This window comes from Paramisgurnus dabryanus, chromosome 3 (assembly GCF_030506205.2).
Source record: "Paramisgurnus dabryanus chromosome 3, PD_genome_1.1, whole genome shotgun sequence".
Classification (NCBI taxonomy): domain Eukaryota; kingdom Metazoa; phylum Chordata; class Actinopteri; order Cypriniformes; family Cobitidae; genus Paramisgurnus; species Paramisgurnus dabryanus.
The window spans coordinates 16,342,170-16,359,116 of record NC_133339.1 but is presented as its reverse complement, the minus strand read 5'-3'; the positions used below and the strand labels follow the sequence as shown (position 1 = coordinate 16,359,116).

At 37.6% G+C, this 16,947-nt stretch overlaps 2 protein-coding genes and 1 non-coding gene across 6 annotated transcripts; all 3 read left to right on the top strand.

Moving 5' to 3' along the window:
• Nucleotides 1-1,386: 1,386 nt before the first annotated feature.
• On the top strand, nt 1,387-7,361 carry pick1 (protein interacting with prkca 1). Its single transcript, XM_065278441.1, has 13 exons — nt 1,387-1,559; nt 1,782-1,871; nt 3,533-3,644; nt 3,788-3,916; nt 4,224-4,290; nt 4,371-4,460; nt 4,548-4,601; nt 4,689-4,751; nt 4,834-4,967; nt 5,278-5,370; nt 5,444-5,494; nt 6,277-6,421; nt 6,496-7,361. Exons 2-13 carry the CDS (start codon nt 1,831-1,833, stop codon nt 6,738-6,740), a joined length of 1,224 nt encoding a protein of 407 aa, XP_065134513.1. The 5' UTR covers nt 1,387-1,559; nt 1,782-1,830; the 3' UTR covers nt 6,741-7,361.
• Nucleotides 7,362-7,786: 425 nt separating this feature from the next.
• plbd1a (phospholipase B domain containing 1a) lies at nt 7,787-16,089 on the top strand. Of its 4 annotated transcripts, none has more exons than XM_065278440.2 (12): nt 7,787-7,915; nt 8,493-8,588; nt 9,298-9,520; nt 11,687-11,770; nt 11,851-11,989; nt 12,162-12,302; nt 12,383-12,527; nt 12,949-13,149; nt 13,233-13,373; nt 13,489-13,674; nt 15,191-15,297; nt 15,367-16,089. In XM_065278440.2, the coding sequence occupies exons 2-12, from the start codon at nt 8,528-8,530 to the stop codon at nt 15,541-15,543; spliced, it is 1,605 nt and encodes a 534-aa protein (XP_065134512.1). In that variant the 5' UTR covers nt 7,787-7,915; nt 8,493-8,527; the 3' UTR covers nt 15,544-16,089. The 4 variants fall into 4 exon arrangements, with proteins under 4 accessions (XP_065134512.1, XP_065134509.1, XP_065134510.1 ...); XM_065278437.2 differs by lacking the exon at nt 7,787-7,915 and adding an exon at nt 8,254-8,378; XM_065278438.1 differs by lacking the exon at nt 7,787-7,915 and adding an exon at nt 8,311-8,372.
• trnar-ccu (transfer RNA arginine (anticodon CCU)) lies at nt 8,303-8,375 on the top strand. Its single transcript has one exon. It is a non-coding gene; the product is annotated as a tRNA-Arg (tRNA).
• Nucleotides 16,090-16,947: the final 858 nt, after the last annotated feature.

Below are 16,947 nucleotides of genomic sequence, written 5' to 3'. Positions count from 1 at the left end.
ATAATGATCACCCTTCAAGCCACAAGTAAAACGGTCCAACCCCCGTGTCTCTACAATGTTCTGATGCGGAGATATAAGGCTTTGTTTATTCCGTTGCTAGGGTACTAAGTTTGGTTGCTAGGGAGAAAATTGGCATCCCATAATGATCACACTTCAAGCCACAAGTAAAACGGTCCAACCCCCGTGTCTCTATGATGTTCTGAAGCGGAGATATAAGGCTTTGTTTATTCCGTTGCTAGGGTACTAAGTTTGGTTGCTAGGGAGAAAATTGGCATCCCATAATGATTACACGTCAAACCACAAGAAAAACGGTCCAACCCCTGTGTCTCTACGATGTTCAGATCCAGAGATATAAGGCTTTGTTTATTATGTTGCTAGGGTCTTCATATTTTGTTGCTAGGGGCGTGGCTTAAAACCTCAATAAGAATCCTAAGAGACTGATTGGATGCCTGAGTAAAATGAGCCCACCCCTATGTCTCTATGACACTCTGGTGCAAAGATATCCATCTGGGCTTTTTATAATGGTAGTCTATGGGAGATGTTGCTAGGGTACCCAAAATTGTTGCTAGGGGCGTGGCTTAATAGCTCTGGGGTGATCCTAAGAGACTGATTGGATGCTTGAGTAAAATGAGCCCACCCCCATGTCTCTAAGACCCTCTAAAGTGAAGATATTCCATCTGGGACGCTTTTATTCCCTTTTATGGGCATGTTTCCTGCCCCATTATAAGTCAATGGGAAATTTTGGGGGCCTCTTACACCCCAGGGGTACAGCTTACACCCCATTGTGAGGTATGTTCTTACACAGCCTGTCAGCCTCCTTAAATGTGGTAAGCCACAAGTTTCTACAAGTTTCTCACTCGCAGCTTTGACCCGTCAAAGTTTGTCTGAATGTTAAGTCAATGGAAATTTTGGGGTGTTTCAGCGCCCCGTTTAGGAATTCGGAAGGTCCCATCAGTTAGAAAAGATATAGCACACCTCGTCAGATCAGACCGAAAGTCTGTCCAAAGTTTGATGGCTGTAGCTTGAAAGCTCTAGGAGGAGTTAGAGTTAGAAATTTTAGTCTCAGAAGAAAAGAAGAGGGAATAATAATAAGTTTAAGTGCAACAACAGTATGTTGGCTTTCTCAAGCCAACATAATTATCAGAGAAATGTATTTTTGTCCCATCATACTGTTGAAAAGTTTACATTGTTTAGAATCACTGAATGTTATCAATCAATCAAAATAAACGAGTAATGATCTGTAAATATGTAAAGCTTGAAAACACTGAAAACGAATAAATATATATTTTTTTCTTTACAAACAGCGTCATTAGTCCACTAGAGGGCAGCACGTGAACACGTAACACAGTTTACACGCGAGAACGAGCCGCCATGCGCGCTCTTGAACCGACTTCCGCTTCAACGGAAATGACGTCATCGCAGAGCCTGTTTTCTGACGTACAGATAAAACAACTGAATGATTGTCAGATTAAATTATAAATATACACTTATATTTAGAAATAGACTTTATTTTTACATGCAGTAACCTAATTGATCTTTAATTGTTCATCGAGAGCGCGGTAAGAGAAACAGACGCTTTATTTTCTGATGTTAACATCTGTCGACAAATAACAACATTACATTTACATTCATGCATTTGACAGATGCTTTTATATAAAACCATTTACAATGCATGAATAGCTTTATATTTTAACATTAGAGAGCAGTTTTGAATTAAACATGTTTAAACTTTATAAGAGACAACTAATTAGTGTTGTAACGTTATTATTGTTGTGTTTCAGAGTTCAGCATCTTAATGAATGAAAAGATTTAACACAGACACGTGCAGTCATGTTTACAGATATGGATTATGAGCTGGAGGAGGACAAACTGTGAGTATAATCACAATCACATGAAGAAAAACACATGACACGTATGGAGGATTGGTTAAATGATGTAATTAACTCTTGCAGATAATACAATTTATTTCATTAGAATTTTATATATTTATATATTGTTATTGCAATTAGAGTTGCAAATTATGGGATTTTTTTATGGCTGAAACTTTTTACGCCAATTAATGGGAAAATATGGGAATTAACAGGAATAAACTGGGAATTAAAAAAAAAAAGTGAGATTTGCCTATAACAGTCAGTGTTGGGTAAGTTACTCAAAAAAAGTAATTAATTACTAGTTACTAATTACATCTTCAATCATGTAATTAGATTACTTGACTAATTACTCTCTCCAAAAAGTATTTAATTACTTATTACAAATTACTTTCTAAAACATATTTAATACATGATATAAGGATAGGCTTGAAATGGCTCGAAGAAACAATATACAGTATAAAAGTACATCAATTATTCTGGTCCCACTTTAGGGTCCAATTCTCCCTATTAACTACCTTTGCCTTAATATACTCCAACTACTGCTTATTAATACTAAAGTAGTTGTTTATTTTAAGTATTGGTAGAAATGGGGAGGGTTAAAATGTAGTATAAGGTTTTGCAGAATCAGGCATTAATATGTGCTTAATAAAAATTAAGTATCAATAAACAGCCAATATCTCAGTAATAATGCTAATAATTAACCAGTTAATAGTGTGAATTGTAATCTAAAACCATGTTAAATCCACTATTTTTTATAGTATACATAATTGTTCTACAGTCCATACAGTATTTAGTTACATCAGAAGTAACTGTAATTAGATTACATGAAAAATAAGAGTAATCCCTTACTTTAGTTTTTCAAGGAAAAAGTAATTAAATTACAGTAACTAATTACTTAGTAACTAATTACACCCAACACTGATAACAGTAAACTTAAATGTAGTTAAAAAGTCTTGCAGTTTAGTTTTGTTAAAAACAACAATAGCCAATAAATCAGATATCTAAATGTAAGCTAGCAATATTTCATTGAACATTTATAAGTCTAGCTTTAATGTAGCTCAAGCTGTGATCATCTAAATTCTGCTAGACAGTTTTCTGTTATTATACAGAATTACTGTACCACCCAAAAGTTTTTACTTTTTTTAAGGTTTTATCCTAATCAAGCCTGCATTTATTTGATGAAAAATCCTTCAGAAATGATTAATATTAGAATAATTTCTGGAATATATTTGATTAAATAAATCCAGGCTTGATGAGCTTAAGTATCAGGATTCTTCTTAATGTGTATTACCTTGCATGCGGCATATGACCAAACAAAATGTTTATTTTATGTTTGTATATAATATAGTTTATATAAATGTACAAATAATTCCCATAACTTTTTGTTAAATTTCCAATTTGGAATATTTCCAGAATTCCCCAGATTAAGTTCCCATGGAAAATTTTAACCCTACCCCAAAAATTTACCAGAAACGTTCCACCCCTTTGCAACCCTAATTGCAGTAGAAAACAAATCATGTTTTGATATTTCATTCATTTCCCACAGTTGTTGATCATCATTACGTTTACTATGAACTTGTTTCACTAACAAACACAAAGCATCTCAATACTGTTACTGAGTCTTCACTGTCAACACTATATGTACTGTATATGTATTACAGTGGGATTCCTACAGTTCCAGGAACAGTGACTCTAAAGAAAGACCAACAGAATCTGATTGGGATCAGCATTGGGGGCGGAGCTCAGTTCTGTCCCTGTCTCTACATCGTACAGGTGACACCTGTCAATCAATGTCAGACACAAGAACATTTACAGCTGCATTTCATCATTTTTGTGATCTATTTGTAAACACTTCTCGCCGAGGGATGGCATCACCTGTTTTCTTACCTGTGTCTGTCTGTCTGTCTGTCTGTCAGGTGTTTGATAACACTCCAGCATCTCTAGATGGGACTCTGGCTGCTGGTGATGAGATTACCGGGGTTAACGGTAAACCAGTAAAAGGAAAAACTAAAGTGGAGGTGGCCAAGATGATCCAGACAGTTCAGGTAGCAACACACGTCTGATAAAGCCACACAGACACACGTGTGATAATCTTACAGCAGATGTTGTATTAAGCTTTGTGCAAAAGTAAAAAGTGTCTATTGGATGTAGAAAAACATTTTAATACCACTGATTCAGGATCTGTTGTTGATTGTTCAGAAGATCCCTCCACATCTCTGTTACTGGTTTAAAAATCCATCTGTTTGTGAGAAATGACTACTGTATACTTCAATACTGACAGACAGTAATAATGAAATATTGTGATGTGTGTAACAGTGATGTTCTTGTGTTTTGTGTGTTTGTTATCTACAGAGTGAAGTTGTGATTCAGTATAATAAACTCCAGGCCGACCCAAAGCAGGGCAAATCTCTGGATATTGGTATGAACTTCTGCTGTGTTATATATTTTTGTGTTGGATTACACGAGTAGCATGAATGTGTGTTTGCGTTTCTCTTTCAGTTCTGAAGAAAGTGAAGCATCGTCTGGTGGAGAACCTGAGCTCAGGAACAGCAGATGCTCTCGGTCTAAGTAGAGCTATTCTGTGTAACGGTCAGAACAAACACACACACACACACACACACATTTAGATACACACATATACAGCATTTATTTTGATGTGTGTGTTTGTGTGTTTAGATGGTCTGGTGAAGAGACTGGAGGAACTTGAGAAAACAGCAGAACTTTACAAAGGTTATTCATCTGTACTAATCTAAAGATTTCTTTATTTAACTGATGACTGAAGAGATTCATGAACTAAACTATGGTTTGTGTGTTTAGGTCTGATGGATCACACTAAGAGGCTTCTCAGAGCTTTCTATGAGCTCTCTCAGACACACAGAGGTGAGATCACACACACACATCATCATCATCATCTGTCATTGGTTTTATCAGATGTGTCTGATCATATGTGTTGATCTCTCAGCGTTTGGCGATGTGTTCTCTGTCATCGGTGTTCGTGAGCCACAGGCCGCAGCCAGCGAAGCTTTCGTGAAGTTTGCTGAAGCTCATCGTAACATGGAGAAGTTTGGCATCCAGCTGCTGAAGACCATCAAACCTGTGAGAGCACATGAGTTTAACATCAATGTTTGGGTCTCTTATTCATTAAACATCTCAAATGATATTCATTTGAAAAATCTCAGTTTTATATTTGACATGAATAAGTTTTTCTGATCTGAGAATATATCCATTCAGGGTATGTGAGAAAATAAATAAACTATGAGTGTTTTAAATGATGAAATATGATTTAAAGCTGTGTTTTAAAACCCATCAAACACATCTGTCAGTGTAGTTTATATTAACAAACATCTAAAACATTTATTTTATGAGGTAAAAGTTTTAAATACCACGGTTAATTGTGTTTCTTCAGATGCTGCACGATCTGAACACATATCTGCACAAAGCCATTCCAGACACCAAACTCACCATCAGAAAATATCTGGACGTCAAGTTTGAGTATCTGGTGAGAGTCATAGAGATTCGTTTACACATCTGTAGAGAGGTCATGTCATGTAATGATGATGTTTGTGTTTCAGTCGTACTGTCTGAAGGTGAAGGAGATGGATGATGAAGAATACAGCTGTATCGTAAGTTCTTCTTCACTCATTATTACAAGAGATAACAAATCATTTAAATATCATTAACAGGTTAATAGTGAACAGGTTTGTGTGTTTCTTAACATCTTTGACAGTTTTTTTTAATGCACATAGTTAATGGTTTTGAGAATGTTCAGTGAATGTTTTTATGTGCAGTATGACATCTGAGCATTTTTGTAAGGTTTAGTGGTTTTATATCCTTTAATTAAATGATACAGTTGATATGATTGATTCAGAAAAATTCATTTATCCGGCAACACAACATCAGAAAACTGAAAAATCTGATATCAACCTCACAAAGCTCCTGACTCTGGATTAGTCATGATGATTTTGAGAAGATGGTCATGCAGCTGTCATAAGACTTTTGTACAAACATTGAAAGACTTTTACAGACATCAAAATCCTTTGTAGGGCTGAAAAACAACTAATCGCAACTAATCGTTTGCAGAATAAGAGTTTTTGATTACATCATATATGTGTGTATTATGTATAATATTTATTTATATATAAATACACACACATGCATGTATAATTTTAAGAAATATATATATATAAATATATATATGTAAAAATGTATAATGTAATACATATATGATTTAAACAAAAATGTTTATTCTGCAAACGATTAGTTGTGATTAATCGTTATGCATAAATATTGAGAGCTTTATAAACACTTTATTTTTGAATATAATCACACACTGTAAATTATGTAAAATCAGGAAAATTAGTTTAATTACAAGCACGCATTTATATATGTATGACTTTTCTGTCAGGCTCTGGGTGATCCACTGTACCGAGTCAGCACCGGTAACTATGAGTACCGCCTGGTTCTGCGCTGTCGTCAGGAAGCTCGTGCTCGCTTCGCTAAAATGCGCAAAGATGTTCTGGAGAAGATCGAACTGCTGGACCAGAAACATGGTGTGTTCAGAAGACATGTGAATGAATTGAGTTCATGTGTGAGAGATGTGTTTCTCATCTGTTTCTCTCTTCAGTTCAGGATATCGTCTTCCAGCTGCAGCGCTTCGTCTCAGGAATGTCTCATTACTATGATGACTGTTACGCTGTCCTGAAAGAGGCGGACGTGTTCCCGATCGAGGTGGATCTGTCCAGAACCACCATCAACTACAGTGGACAAAACCTCTCATATGAAGATGAGGACGAGGAGGAGAACAGAGAAGCAGAGCAAGATCTTCAGCAAAAAGAGAACGGAGCAGAGAAACTTATTGATGATGAATGAAAGTACATGAGTAAATGAATGAACAAGTGAGTGATTGAACTACTTCAGTTAGGTGTGTGATTGAATCACTGAGTGAGTGAATCAGTGAGTGAGTGAATCAGTGAGTGAGTGAATCAGTGAGTAAGTGAACCAGTGGTGAATGAGTAAAATGTGTGCTGTGGGGTTTCTAGGTTTTTGCACGCAGAACATTTTAAATAAAGATATAATTGTATTGCTGTTCAAACATTTCAAATCAAAGGGACCTTAAATCTAATGGATTTTGTGAAGCTTGTGGATCTGATAAGGTCTGGTGGAGCTCATGTATTCAAATGTGTTTGCACAACAAAGTTTTTGCCTTATTTATTTATATTTTACTATCACTTAAACACTGGATGAATATATTTTGAAGTTACTGCTACAGATCTAAATGTCATGGTGTTTCTGTCTGTCTAGTTTTGTTTGATTTTCTTGTGAATTTAATCATTTGTGGTATTTTTTAGTTGCTGTTTGGGGTGGTGGGTAATGTATACACCTGTGATATGACTACTAAACATGATGAAGGTGAAAAGCAGCATTATTTAAACAAGAAGCCTTGACAAATATGAATCCTGTTAAATGCGAATAAATATCAATCTAACTTTATTGACATTGAGAAATGAGTCTTCTTTAATGTATATTTCAGATTATTTTATTTGTAGTGATTGTTAGTCTGATCCTGTGTATTCACAGATAATAAAAGTGCATTTATGTAAACATATGATTTTTATGCTCTCATTTTGTACTTAATATATAAACAATTAGTCTTAGTATTTCTTAAGATATACTTATGAACACCTAAGTGTACTCAAATGTGCTATAATTTGAGACACAATTTATTTCAATGCTCTAGAAATCAAGCTGGTTTTACTGGTGTAGCAGCTGGCCTGGCTGTGTTTTGGTCACTTTTTAACCTGGTCTAGCTGGAAGACCAGCTGACCTACCAGCTCTGCCAGGCTTGGAGGACCACCTTAAACCAGCTTATGCTGGTCTTAACTAGATTTTTCAGTAGGGAGATGCAGGATTTAAATGTTTGTCTGAATATTTTAAGTCAGATGGATGAAGACCACCGAGGGCATTTGATGATATTTCAGATCGGTTCTGCTTTAAATCATCTGAACTGTGTTTCTACATCAAAAGATGACCACAACCCTACTGAGGTTTGACATTAAACTGCTTTATATAAATCCTACAGGCAACGTTAAATGTCATTTCTGTTTTCTGTGACTTCCTAATGAAGTGTGAAATCAAACTGATGAATTGCACAGAGTTGTGTGTGGTTTATTTTTCACAATAACCGTAAACAGATTAAAACACTGCAGTCGGTCACACCATCGTGGGCTTGTGCTAACAGGTTTAGATAATTTTTAACTTGTGAATAAAAATATAACCACTATTTCAAAGTCTATAAAGTATTCATTTCACCAAGTAAAGCTAGCTCTTCTAAAAAGCTGGTCAGATTTGCCTTCGCATAAATGACACGTCACAGCGCTAAAAGCTGATTGGACGCGTTTATAAGCGCCTCCGCCCCCCTATAAGCATCATGTGCCCCAGTGGCCTAATGGATAAGGCACTGGCCTCCTAAGCCAGGGATTGTGGGTTCGAGTCCCATCTGGGGTGAAGGTTGTTTTGTATTTTTTCAGTCTTTTACGCGGATTATGATTCATTCATGTTGTTCTGCTGTCTTATCTCTATATGTCGTACTTTACACTGACTGACTGTCGCGTTTATTTTCAGTTTATCTGCTGCAGCTGAATCGCGTCGACGCAAACATGACACGCCTGTGTGTTTTAATCTTTGTTTGCTGTGTTGTTATTGCCGCGAGAGGAGACAGTAAGTAAACTCTGAATTTATATTACTATGACTTTCAAAAAGCTCGTGTTTCATATATACACAGGTCAGATGATAGCTTCGGTCTGTGTATCTGTTTCTGTCGCTTATAAACACTGAAGAGTAAAGTTACTTCTATTTCAAGAAACTACTGACTCCTCATATCGATTATTAACAAAGAAACTCACGTGACTAAAGGTGTGTTTATGCTTTATGCTGCGCAGATCCTTCGCTTTATTACATCAAAGTACCGCGAGAGTGAATCGACACAGCACTTTTCCTAGTCTCTCGCGATATTTAGCTGTGAGATGTAATTTATCTGTACTATTAGATATGAAGTAACAGAGTAAAATGGTTTAAATTATCCTTCATATCTCGGTCTTCTTATAGTGACAGACCCTGATTCACTGTAAACATTTGTTGTCACTTTAGTACATGAATGTTTGCATAAAATAATAATAATTGTACATATTCAGATTTTAGTTTTGGTTTTACTGTTTCATACCCCTAGCTTAGTTCCTCTTGTGGTAAAACTGCAGAAGTGAATTTAAGGAAGTATCTAAACCTGGATTAATGAAATGTCACTTATTTTTCATCAGGGGTTCTCCCTGTAAGAACAATGTTTATTATATAGATCAATACCTTATTACTGAGTGTCCGTGCGTTCGTGCGTGCGTGCGTGCGTGTGTGTGTGTGTGTGTTTGCTCTACAGAACTGTTGAAAGCCTCTGCATACTGGGACTCGACCCATAAGACCGTTGTGCTGAAGCAGGGCGTTCTGGACCCTCAGAGCGATGCTTACGGTTACTATAACGACACTCTCTCCTCCACGGGCTGGGGTGTTCTGGAGGTCCGAGCCGGATACGGACAGACGCCAGAACCTGATGAGGTCACGCTTTATATGGCTGGCTATCTGGAGGGCTTCCTGACAGCACCGTAAGTGTGTGGCTTCTGATGCCTCACATCCGTTAGTTTGTCATAATCTGATCTGTTAAAGCACACAGTGTTTCTGCTCATCTCATGTTAATCGTGAGTATCTATAAAGTCGTATTACATCCTTCATATCTCCCAAGAGTCTTTAGTTTGATCAGATTTATAAACGAGAGATCAGCTCTAGTAAATGTTTCTGGAAAACCACGACTCCCTAGACGCATCCAGCGGGAGGAGCGAGTCACGACACAAACAAAACATTATCCACTATCTCTGGATATCTTATGATTCACTACACGTTCATGTCATTTACATTATATGCACTTATGCGCTGATTCTTGCCAACAAAACACAGACATTTGATGCAGATTTACTTACCGCCTGTGACTCATGACCCGGTTGGGACCGCCCCATTTCAATGAAGAGAGAGATGCGAGTTGAAAAATCTGAACTTCTGTGGATTTCCGTGCCGCGTTAACCAATCACGCCCTTTGCTGTAGTAGTGATGTGATTACAGGAAGCGAGCGGAGTCTCAGCAGAGTTGCAGAAGCCCCTACCATGACAGGGATTTCCACGTGAATGTCTTGAATTACTAGAATTTCACGCGTGAATGAAGCGATTAAACTCAAATATTCAAGGGCCCATCTACGCGCGAATAACACATTTTTGCCGCCTCTACCGCGGCTGGTGTAAACGCAATATAATGGGGCATTCACACCAACCGTGGTAGAGGCGGCAAAAATGCACTACTCGTGCGTAGTTGGATGCTTGAACATTTGAGATTACTCACTTTATTTGTGCGTGAAATTCTACTTATTCGAGAGATTCACGCGGAAATTCGCGTCATGGAGGGGCTTCTGCAACTCGATTGGTTAACGCGGTGCGAAAATCTGCCAAAGTTCAGATTTTTCTACTCGCGCGTCTCCCGAGGAACACTCAATTTGTGCGGAACGCACCAGCCACACGTTCCGGGCCATTTGCACCACAGTTTAATCCTGCATTAAACTGTGTTGAAAAGTCTTTGTTTGGCCCCTGGTGGCTGGATGCAGTACAAGTCATAATCCCGCCCTATCCATGCAAAAAACAGGACTCGGGTCAAAATAAAAAAATTAATTACACTTCCAATAAGAATTTCCTAAAGATGGTTTTGGTCCTTTAAGGTAGTTGTTATCATGCTGATATATGTTCAGTTGTTGATTTTTGTGATACGTTTCATTTTAGTTAGTTCTTCAAACTATAGAAACGGGGCGTGCCGTTATGATTGACATTAGTGATTGACAGCTTCTTTAAGCGGACCATAGATATATACACTAGATGTCGCCTTGGGGTTCTGAGCATGCGTCAAAACCGCCGCCATCTTAGGACAGGGGTCTTGTCATAGAAAGTATCTGGGTAAAGCTGCTATCTCTGCCTGTACTTCGAATTCATGGACGATGCCGGACTTTTGTGCTGCGTATGGATGTTAGGGCTACTAGCACTATGCATTACAGTTAGAAAAAGTCGATTTTCAAAATTTTAAAACTTTACTTTTTTTCTTGACCCAATGCTAAATATATGTCTGACTGTTGAAACGAACCAAAAGAAAACGAAGAAAATCGCATTCATGACGATTTGTGGTGATTTTATTTCCGTTACACCATTGCCTACAATGACGCTGATGCGGGATTCCCCTGTTTCAAGATGGCGGCTCTGTTTGACGCATTCGGTCCAATGCACTGCCGTAGCCAAGGCGACATCTAGTGTACATATCTATGTAAGCGGACACTCAGATCTTCGAGGGAAGATTGAAGAAATAACTATTAATTTTTGATTTCTGTGTTATTTCACACTGACACAATGAGCTGTATTTGACTGACTTGCTAAATAAGCTAAGACGTTCAAGGGGCATGGGTGAATTGGGCGTGCAAGCCTTTGTCTTAAGTTTGATACAGCAGCTCCACCTCCGGGCTCCACGGACGATTCCTTATGCGCATGCCCTGGCTCCAAACTGATGTTTTTGCATAACATGTCAGCGCCCATCGTCAGACATTTTACGTTCAGTTTATTACAGTGGAAGAAAGCAGTGTTGTGTTGTCAATCTTTTTTTTACAGTCTATGGTTTTTTACATAATGCATAAAAAAGCACTTTAAGAAGTTTTAAGTGTGTGTTTGTGTTTGTGTTGTTGTTTTTAGGGAGATTTATGATCATTACACCAACATGTACCCACAGCTGATCAAAAAGCCTAAAACACTGGTGGCTGTCAAACGCTTCATGGCGTGAGTATTTCTCATCTTGAACCAGTAGGAATGAATCTTCTTATTTTGATCATGCGTGTTTTTATTTGTTCATCCGTCAGGAAACAGGACGATTGGTCTCGCCGGCAGGTGAAGAGGAATAGCACGGATCCGTTCTGGGTTCATGTGGGTTTGATTGTGTCACAGCTGGACGGACTGCAGGCTGGTGTGGCTGACTGGGCCAAACAGCAGGGCCAAAAAGTGAGATGATCTCAACCTGAAGAAGTTTAGATAACTAGTAATAAATGATCATTTATTAGGTTTATTTTGACCCTTGACTAATCTGATGATTAGATTAACATGATGTTAAAGATAGTAAAGAACACTTCACCTTTTATAACAGACTGAGATGTTTAATTTCTTCTCCGTTCAGCCTCTCTCACAGTTTGCTATTCAGTTTCTGAATGCTGTTGGTGATCTACTGGATCTGATCCCAGCGCTGGTGCCCGGTGATAAATCAACACTAAACCAGTATAAATCACCACCCATGGGTCACTGCTCTGCGCTCATAAAGGTGAAATTATAAAACACACTGTGCAGACTTCATATGAGTTTCATTTCATTCGCTTTATTTCTCTGTTTGTGTCGTTTCAGATGTTGCCCGGTTATGAGAATCTGTTGTTCGCTCACTCCAGCTGGTACACATATGCGGCCACCATGCGCATCTACAAACACTGGGACTTTAAACTGAACGAACCGCACACAGCTACTGGAAAACTCTCCTTCAGCAGCTATCCTGGTATAACCACAGCATTACACAAATGTCTTTTAGTTTGATCGAAGACTGTCTGAAATAATCTACTTCTATACTAGATACATATAGTAGACAAAGAGCAGTATGAGAGGTGAGTAATATGTCCGAATTAGGGCTGCTCGATAATGGGAAAAATCATAATCATGATTGTTTTAAACAATTTCTCATTGACTTTAAAAAAAATGCGTTAAGTATGTGCGTACATGTGTTTTATATTTATTTTTTACTTTTTATAACTTTTATAACTGGAGCTTGAACAGATGGAGTTAACTCCATGAGAAACCATGACAAACACATCGGTCCAGCGGCACGATATTCATATTTTGAAACACAGCTTTAAAAAAAAGTAACAAATATAAACAGGATCACAATCTGATTTCAGTACACTATTGTCCTCTGTGTTTAGGGTTTCTGGTGTCTCTGGATGATTTCTATCTGTTGGGCAGCGGTCTGATGATGACTCAAACCACCAATAACGTCTTCAACACCTCACTATACTCTTACATCACTCCTGCCAGTCTGTTCTCATGGCAGCGGGTTCGACTGGCACACGCGCTGGCACACACTGGAGAGGAATGGGCACAAACCTTCTCAAAATACAACTCTGGTGAGTAACATTCACGTGAATGTCGAGAGAGTTTTTTCTGCACCAAACTCAGTGTCTGGAGTTGTTGTGAATGTGTTTGTCAGGCACGTATAATAATCAATATATGATTGTGGACACGAGTCGAGTGAATCTGGGCAGCAGACTACAGGACGGAGCTCTGACGGTGGTCGAACAGATTCCTGGATTGGTGGAGTTTTCGGATCAAACGCAAACCCTGCGGAGAGGTCAGACACACACGCATCACAAAACCACATTCAGTTTCTTTATGCTAAATATATAGTTTTCTTCTCTTAAGGCATCTTATTTAAAGTACTATAGTAAACGTTGTGTCATTTTTAGGTTACTGGCCATCATACAATGTGCCGTTTCACCGTAAGATTTACCTGATGAGCGGGTACGAGCCGATGTGGAAGCGATACGGTGATGACTTCTCCTATGACCTTTGCCCCCGTGCCAAGATCTTCCGTCGGGATCAGTCTTCAGTGAGCGACCTGACCTCTCTCAAACGCATCATGAGATACAACGGTAACCATAGCAACAACATCACATCCCATTATTAGCATTGTTATAAGAAGTTAGAGTAACTCAGAAGTTTGTCTGCTTTTAATTGGTTCAGAAATTGCTCGTAATAATAGGTTTAAACCAAAAAATACACTAGACAATTTTTGGTTGTCCCAGATGAAAGATTGCCATTGTAAAACAATTGTGTCAATTTCTGTGATTGTGGCTCTTTATCTGTGATCCTATGTCGTGTAAAGACGTCAGTTTTCCCGTTCTTGTGACAAAGATAGCTTAAGACAGTTTTTTGCATGAAATAAGCAAAGTGATCTACATTTTAAGTCAATGCAAAGACGCAATAGACATCCTAAAGCGCTATCATGGGAATAAGGTGGCACGAATTATGTGAATTGGGCGTTTTGAATTTGAACTTTGATGGATATCTGTACCGTGTTAACAAACCGGGAGCTTGCTCGAGTCTAGTGGTGACGTGATTATGACATGGCAGAAATACTTAAATCATCATCACTGTATGTATGTGGATACATGGAGATGTACGACACATCTTCGTACTTTAATAGAAACAGGAATAAAAAAGATCTTGCATGGAAAATTGAGTGTGGAGATCGTGTGTCAGTGTGTTTGCTGCTACGACCTGCGTATTTATATTTGGCTGTTTCTCAATATGCGTTCTTCAGCGATCTTGCATCCTTGTGTCATCGTCATCATTAACAGTCGAAGTTCAATTCCAATTCTCAAGAACTCAAGTACAGAGGACGCATGAAAATACCCGCATGTGTTCTTGATATCGAAGATGCATGGAGTGCAAACTTGCGGGCTGAAATCACTTTGACGTCCCAGAAGTCATTGCGGCCATCTTACCTCAGACAGCTCGCTCACTCTTAGCATTGTGTTTTAATGGTGAATGTGCTTTTAAATGACCATATATATATTGCTTAATTTTCTACTGATTTTCAAACGGTTTGGTTTGTTATAAATGTCAAAGATGTACCTGCATACTTATACTAAAAAAAATCCATTAAACATGTTAAAGCATCCAGAATTATAGCCACGTTAATAGTGTGTGTAAGAAACCAAACCTTTTAAAAATTGGTAGAAAATTGAGCAAGTTATGGTCATTTTTAAAGTACCTGCACCATAAAACACAATGCTACGAGTGAGCGAGCTGCCTGTGGTAAGATGGCCGCCAGGCGATGACATTAGAGACTCCTCCGTAACACTTACTTATTCATTTAGCTGACGCTTTATCCAAAGCGACTTACAATTGCTATATATGTCAAACGCCTCTGGAGCAACTAGGGGTTAAATTATATTTTAGTTCTATAAAGTAAATACTTAAAGGAACATTATGTAGGATTGTGGCTAAAACTGGTACTGCAATCACACAGCTGGTGGCCAATACACAACATGACAACATCAGTTGAGGGCTGCAACTGATATACATTCCTTACATACTGTTCCTTTAATAAACAATGAGAAATTGAAGAAATTAAAGTTTATTAATTGTTAAATCTGTGATTAGATTATAAGAATGATCCGTACTCTGAGGGTGACCCCTGTAAATCCATCTGTTGTCGTAATGATCTGCGCCAACAACACCCCAGTCCTGGAGGATGTTATGATACCAAGGTAAGAGTCAAAACACCATATGGTTAAAGCGCACCAGTGGTTGATTAACTATTGGTAATCTCTGTGTAGGTAACAGATATTCAGATGGCTCAGGAGTTTGTGTCCGAGGCCGTGAACGGACCGACCACAGACGGTGGACTTCCGGTCTTCTCCTGGGAGAAGTTTAACAGTACATTACATCAGGGTCTTCCTCAACATTATAACTTCAGTTTTATTACGATGCAGCCGATTCTCTTCAGACCCTGACCCTAAACCCATCTGCACGCTGAACTATGATTCATATGTAAATGAATCTCTTGAATCTGTCTCGCTTGAATCATTCTGATATTTTAAGCCATAAATCTGCACTCAACTGTTTTGATGTCCAGGGTTAAAGCTTCAGTTTACACAGTGATGATACTTTTTTTTAATGATTTACTTTATATTAAACGCTGATAAACTTTTGATTCTTCAGATCAAGTTTTGCACTATTATAAATCATTGTCTGAAATTCTCTCACAAAGTGTTGTCTGGAGGATTGTCTGGGATATTTATCAGGTCACACTGAATGAATGAATGAATATCACACAGTTGTTTTAAATCTGCCGATATTGATATGAATGTAAAATGATTTTTAATAGCTTTATTCTCCGTGCTTCATGTAAGATGTTTGTATTGAGATGAATCAATCATTCATATTCACACATGATGACTTTCTCAAAGATCTCAACATGTCTCTTCATGATAATGTGTATGACTGTGGATGTATTGATGAATCTGAGAATCACTAAATAAACCAACAGTATTTCACAATATCATCTGTCGTTTCTACTGAACACACACGGATTGAATCACTGATTCTGGACTGATGCTTTTATGAGTCACAGTTTTTGACTTCATTTGAGAATTAAAGGATAAACAGAACATCCAAACTCAGAAAACCTCCTGATGAGCGATCAGTCCATTACAGATCTGTTCAATGAACAATGAAGGCCTATTTGATTTTAAAAGCACTGGGAGTTTATCTTGATAAATCTGAAGATCACAGTATGATTGAATCTCTCTTCATTGACTTCAGTTGTTTTTTGTGGGATACTTTATGTTGTGGAGTATGTGGTCTGAGGTGAATCTCACAGGACTGAATATCAGATGATATGAGATTGATCAGAACTCTTGAATGTTGTTTTTTCTTCTTTTAAAGTTCATTACAGAGTTAATTTAATGTAAATTTAAATCTTACATTCAGTCATGTTTGATGAGCTTTTCCTGAGACAGTCTTGTGTTCACACAGTTCCAACTTTCAATCCCATACGGCAAATTTAAAAAAAATATATTTTAAAATATACAAAAAAGGTCAAAAATTTACCATTTGTAAAAAAATTTGCAGCATTTTTGTGAAATCAACATATATTTTGATGTTAATTTAACTTAAAAACTAAGTTGAACGATTTCAACTTGCATTTATATGTTATGTCAACTTTTTTAAGCCAAAACCTAAAATAGTAGGTTGAATTGATTCGCAAAACCAAGTTGTTTTAACTTTGTGCTGAATATTTTTACAAATATGTTTGAAAAAGAATTTTTTTAAGCATTTTTATTGACAGTGCATTAAAAAAGAAAAACTTTGTTGTTGTTACAAACCTTTACAGTTTTGAAAAGGTTCAAATGAAA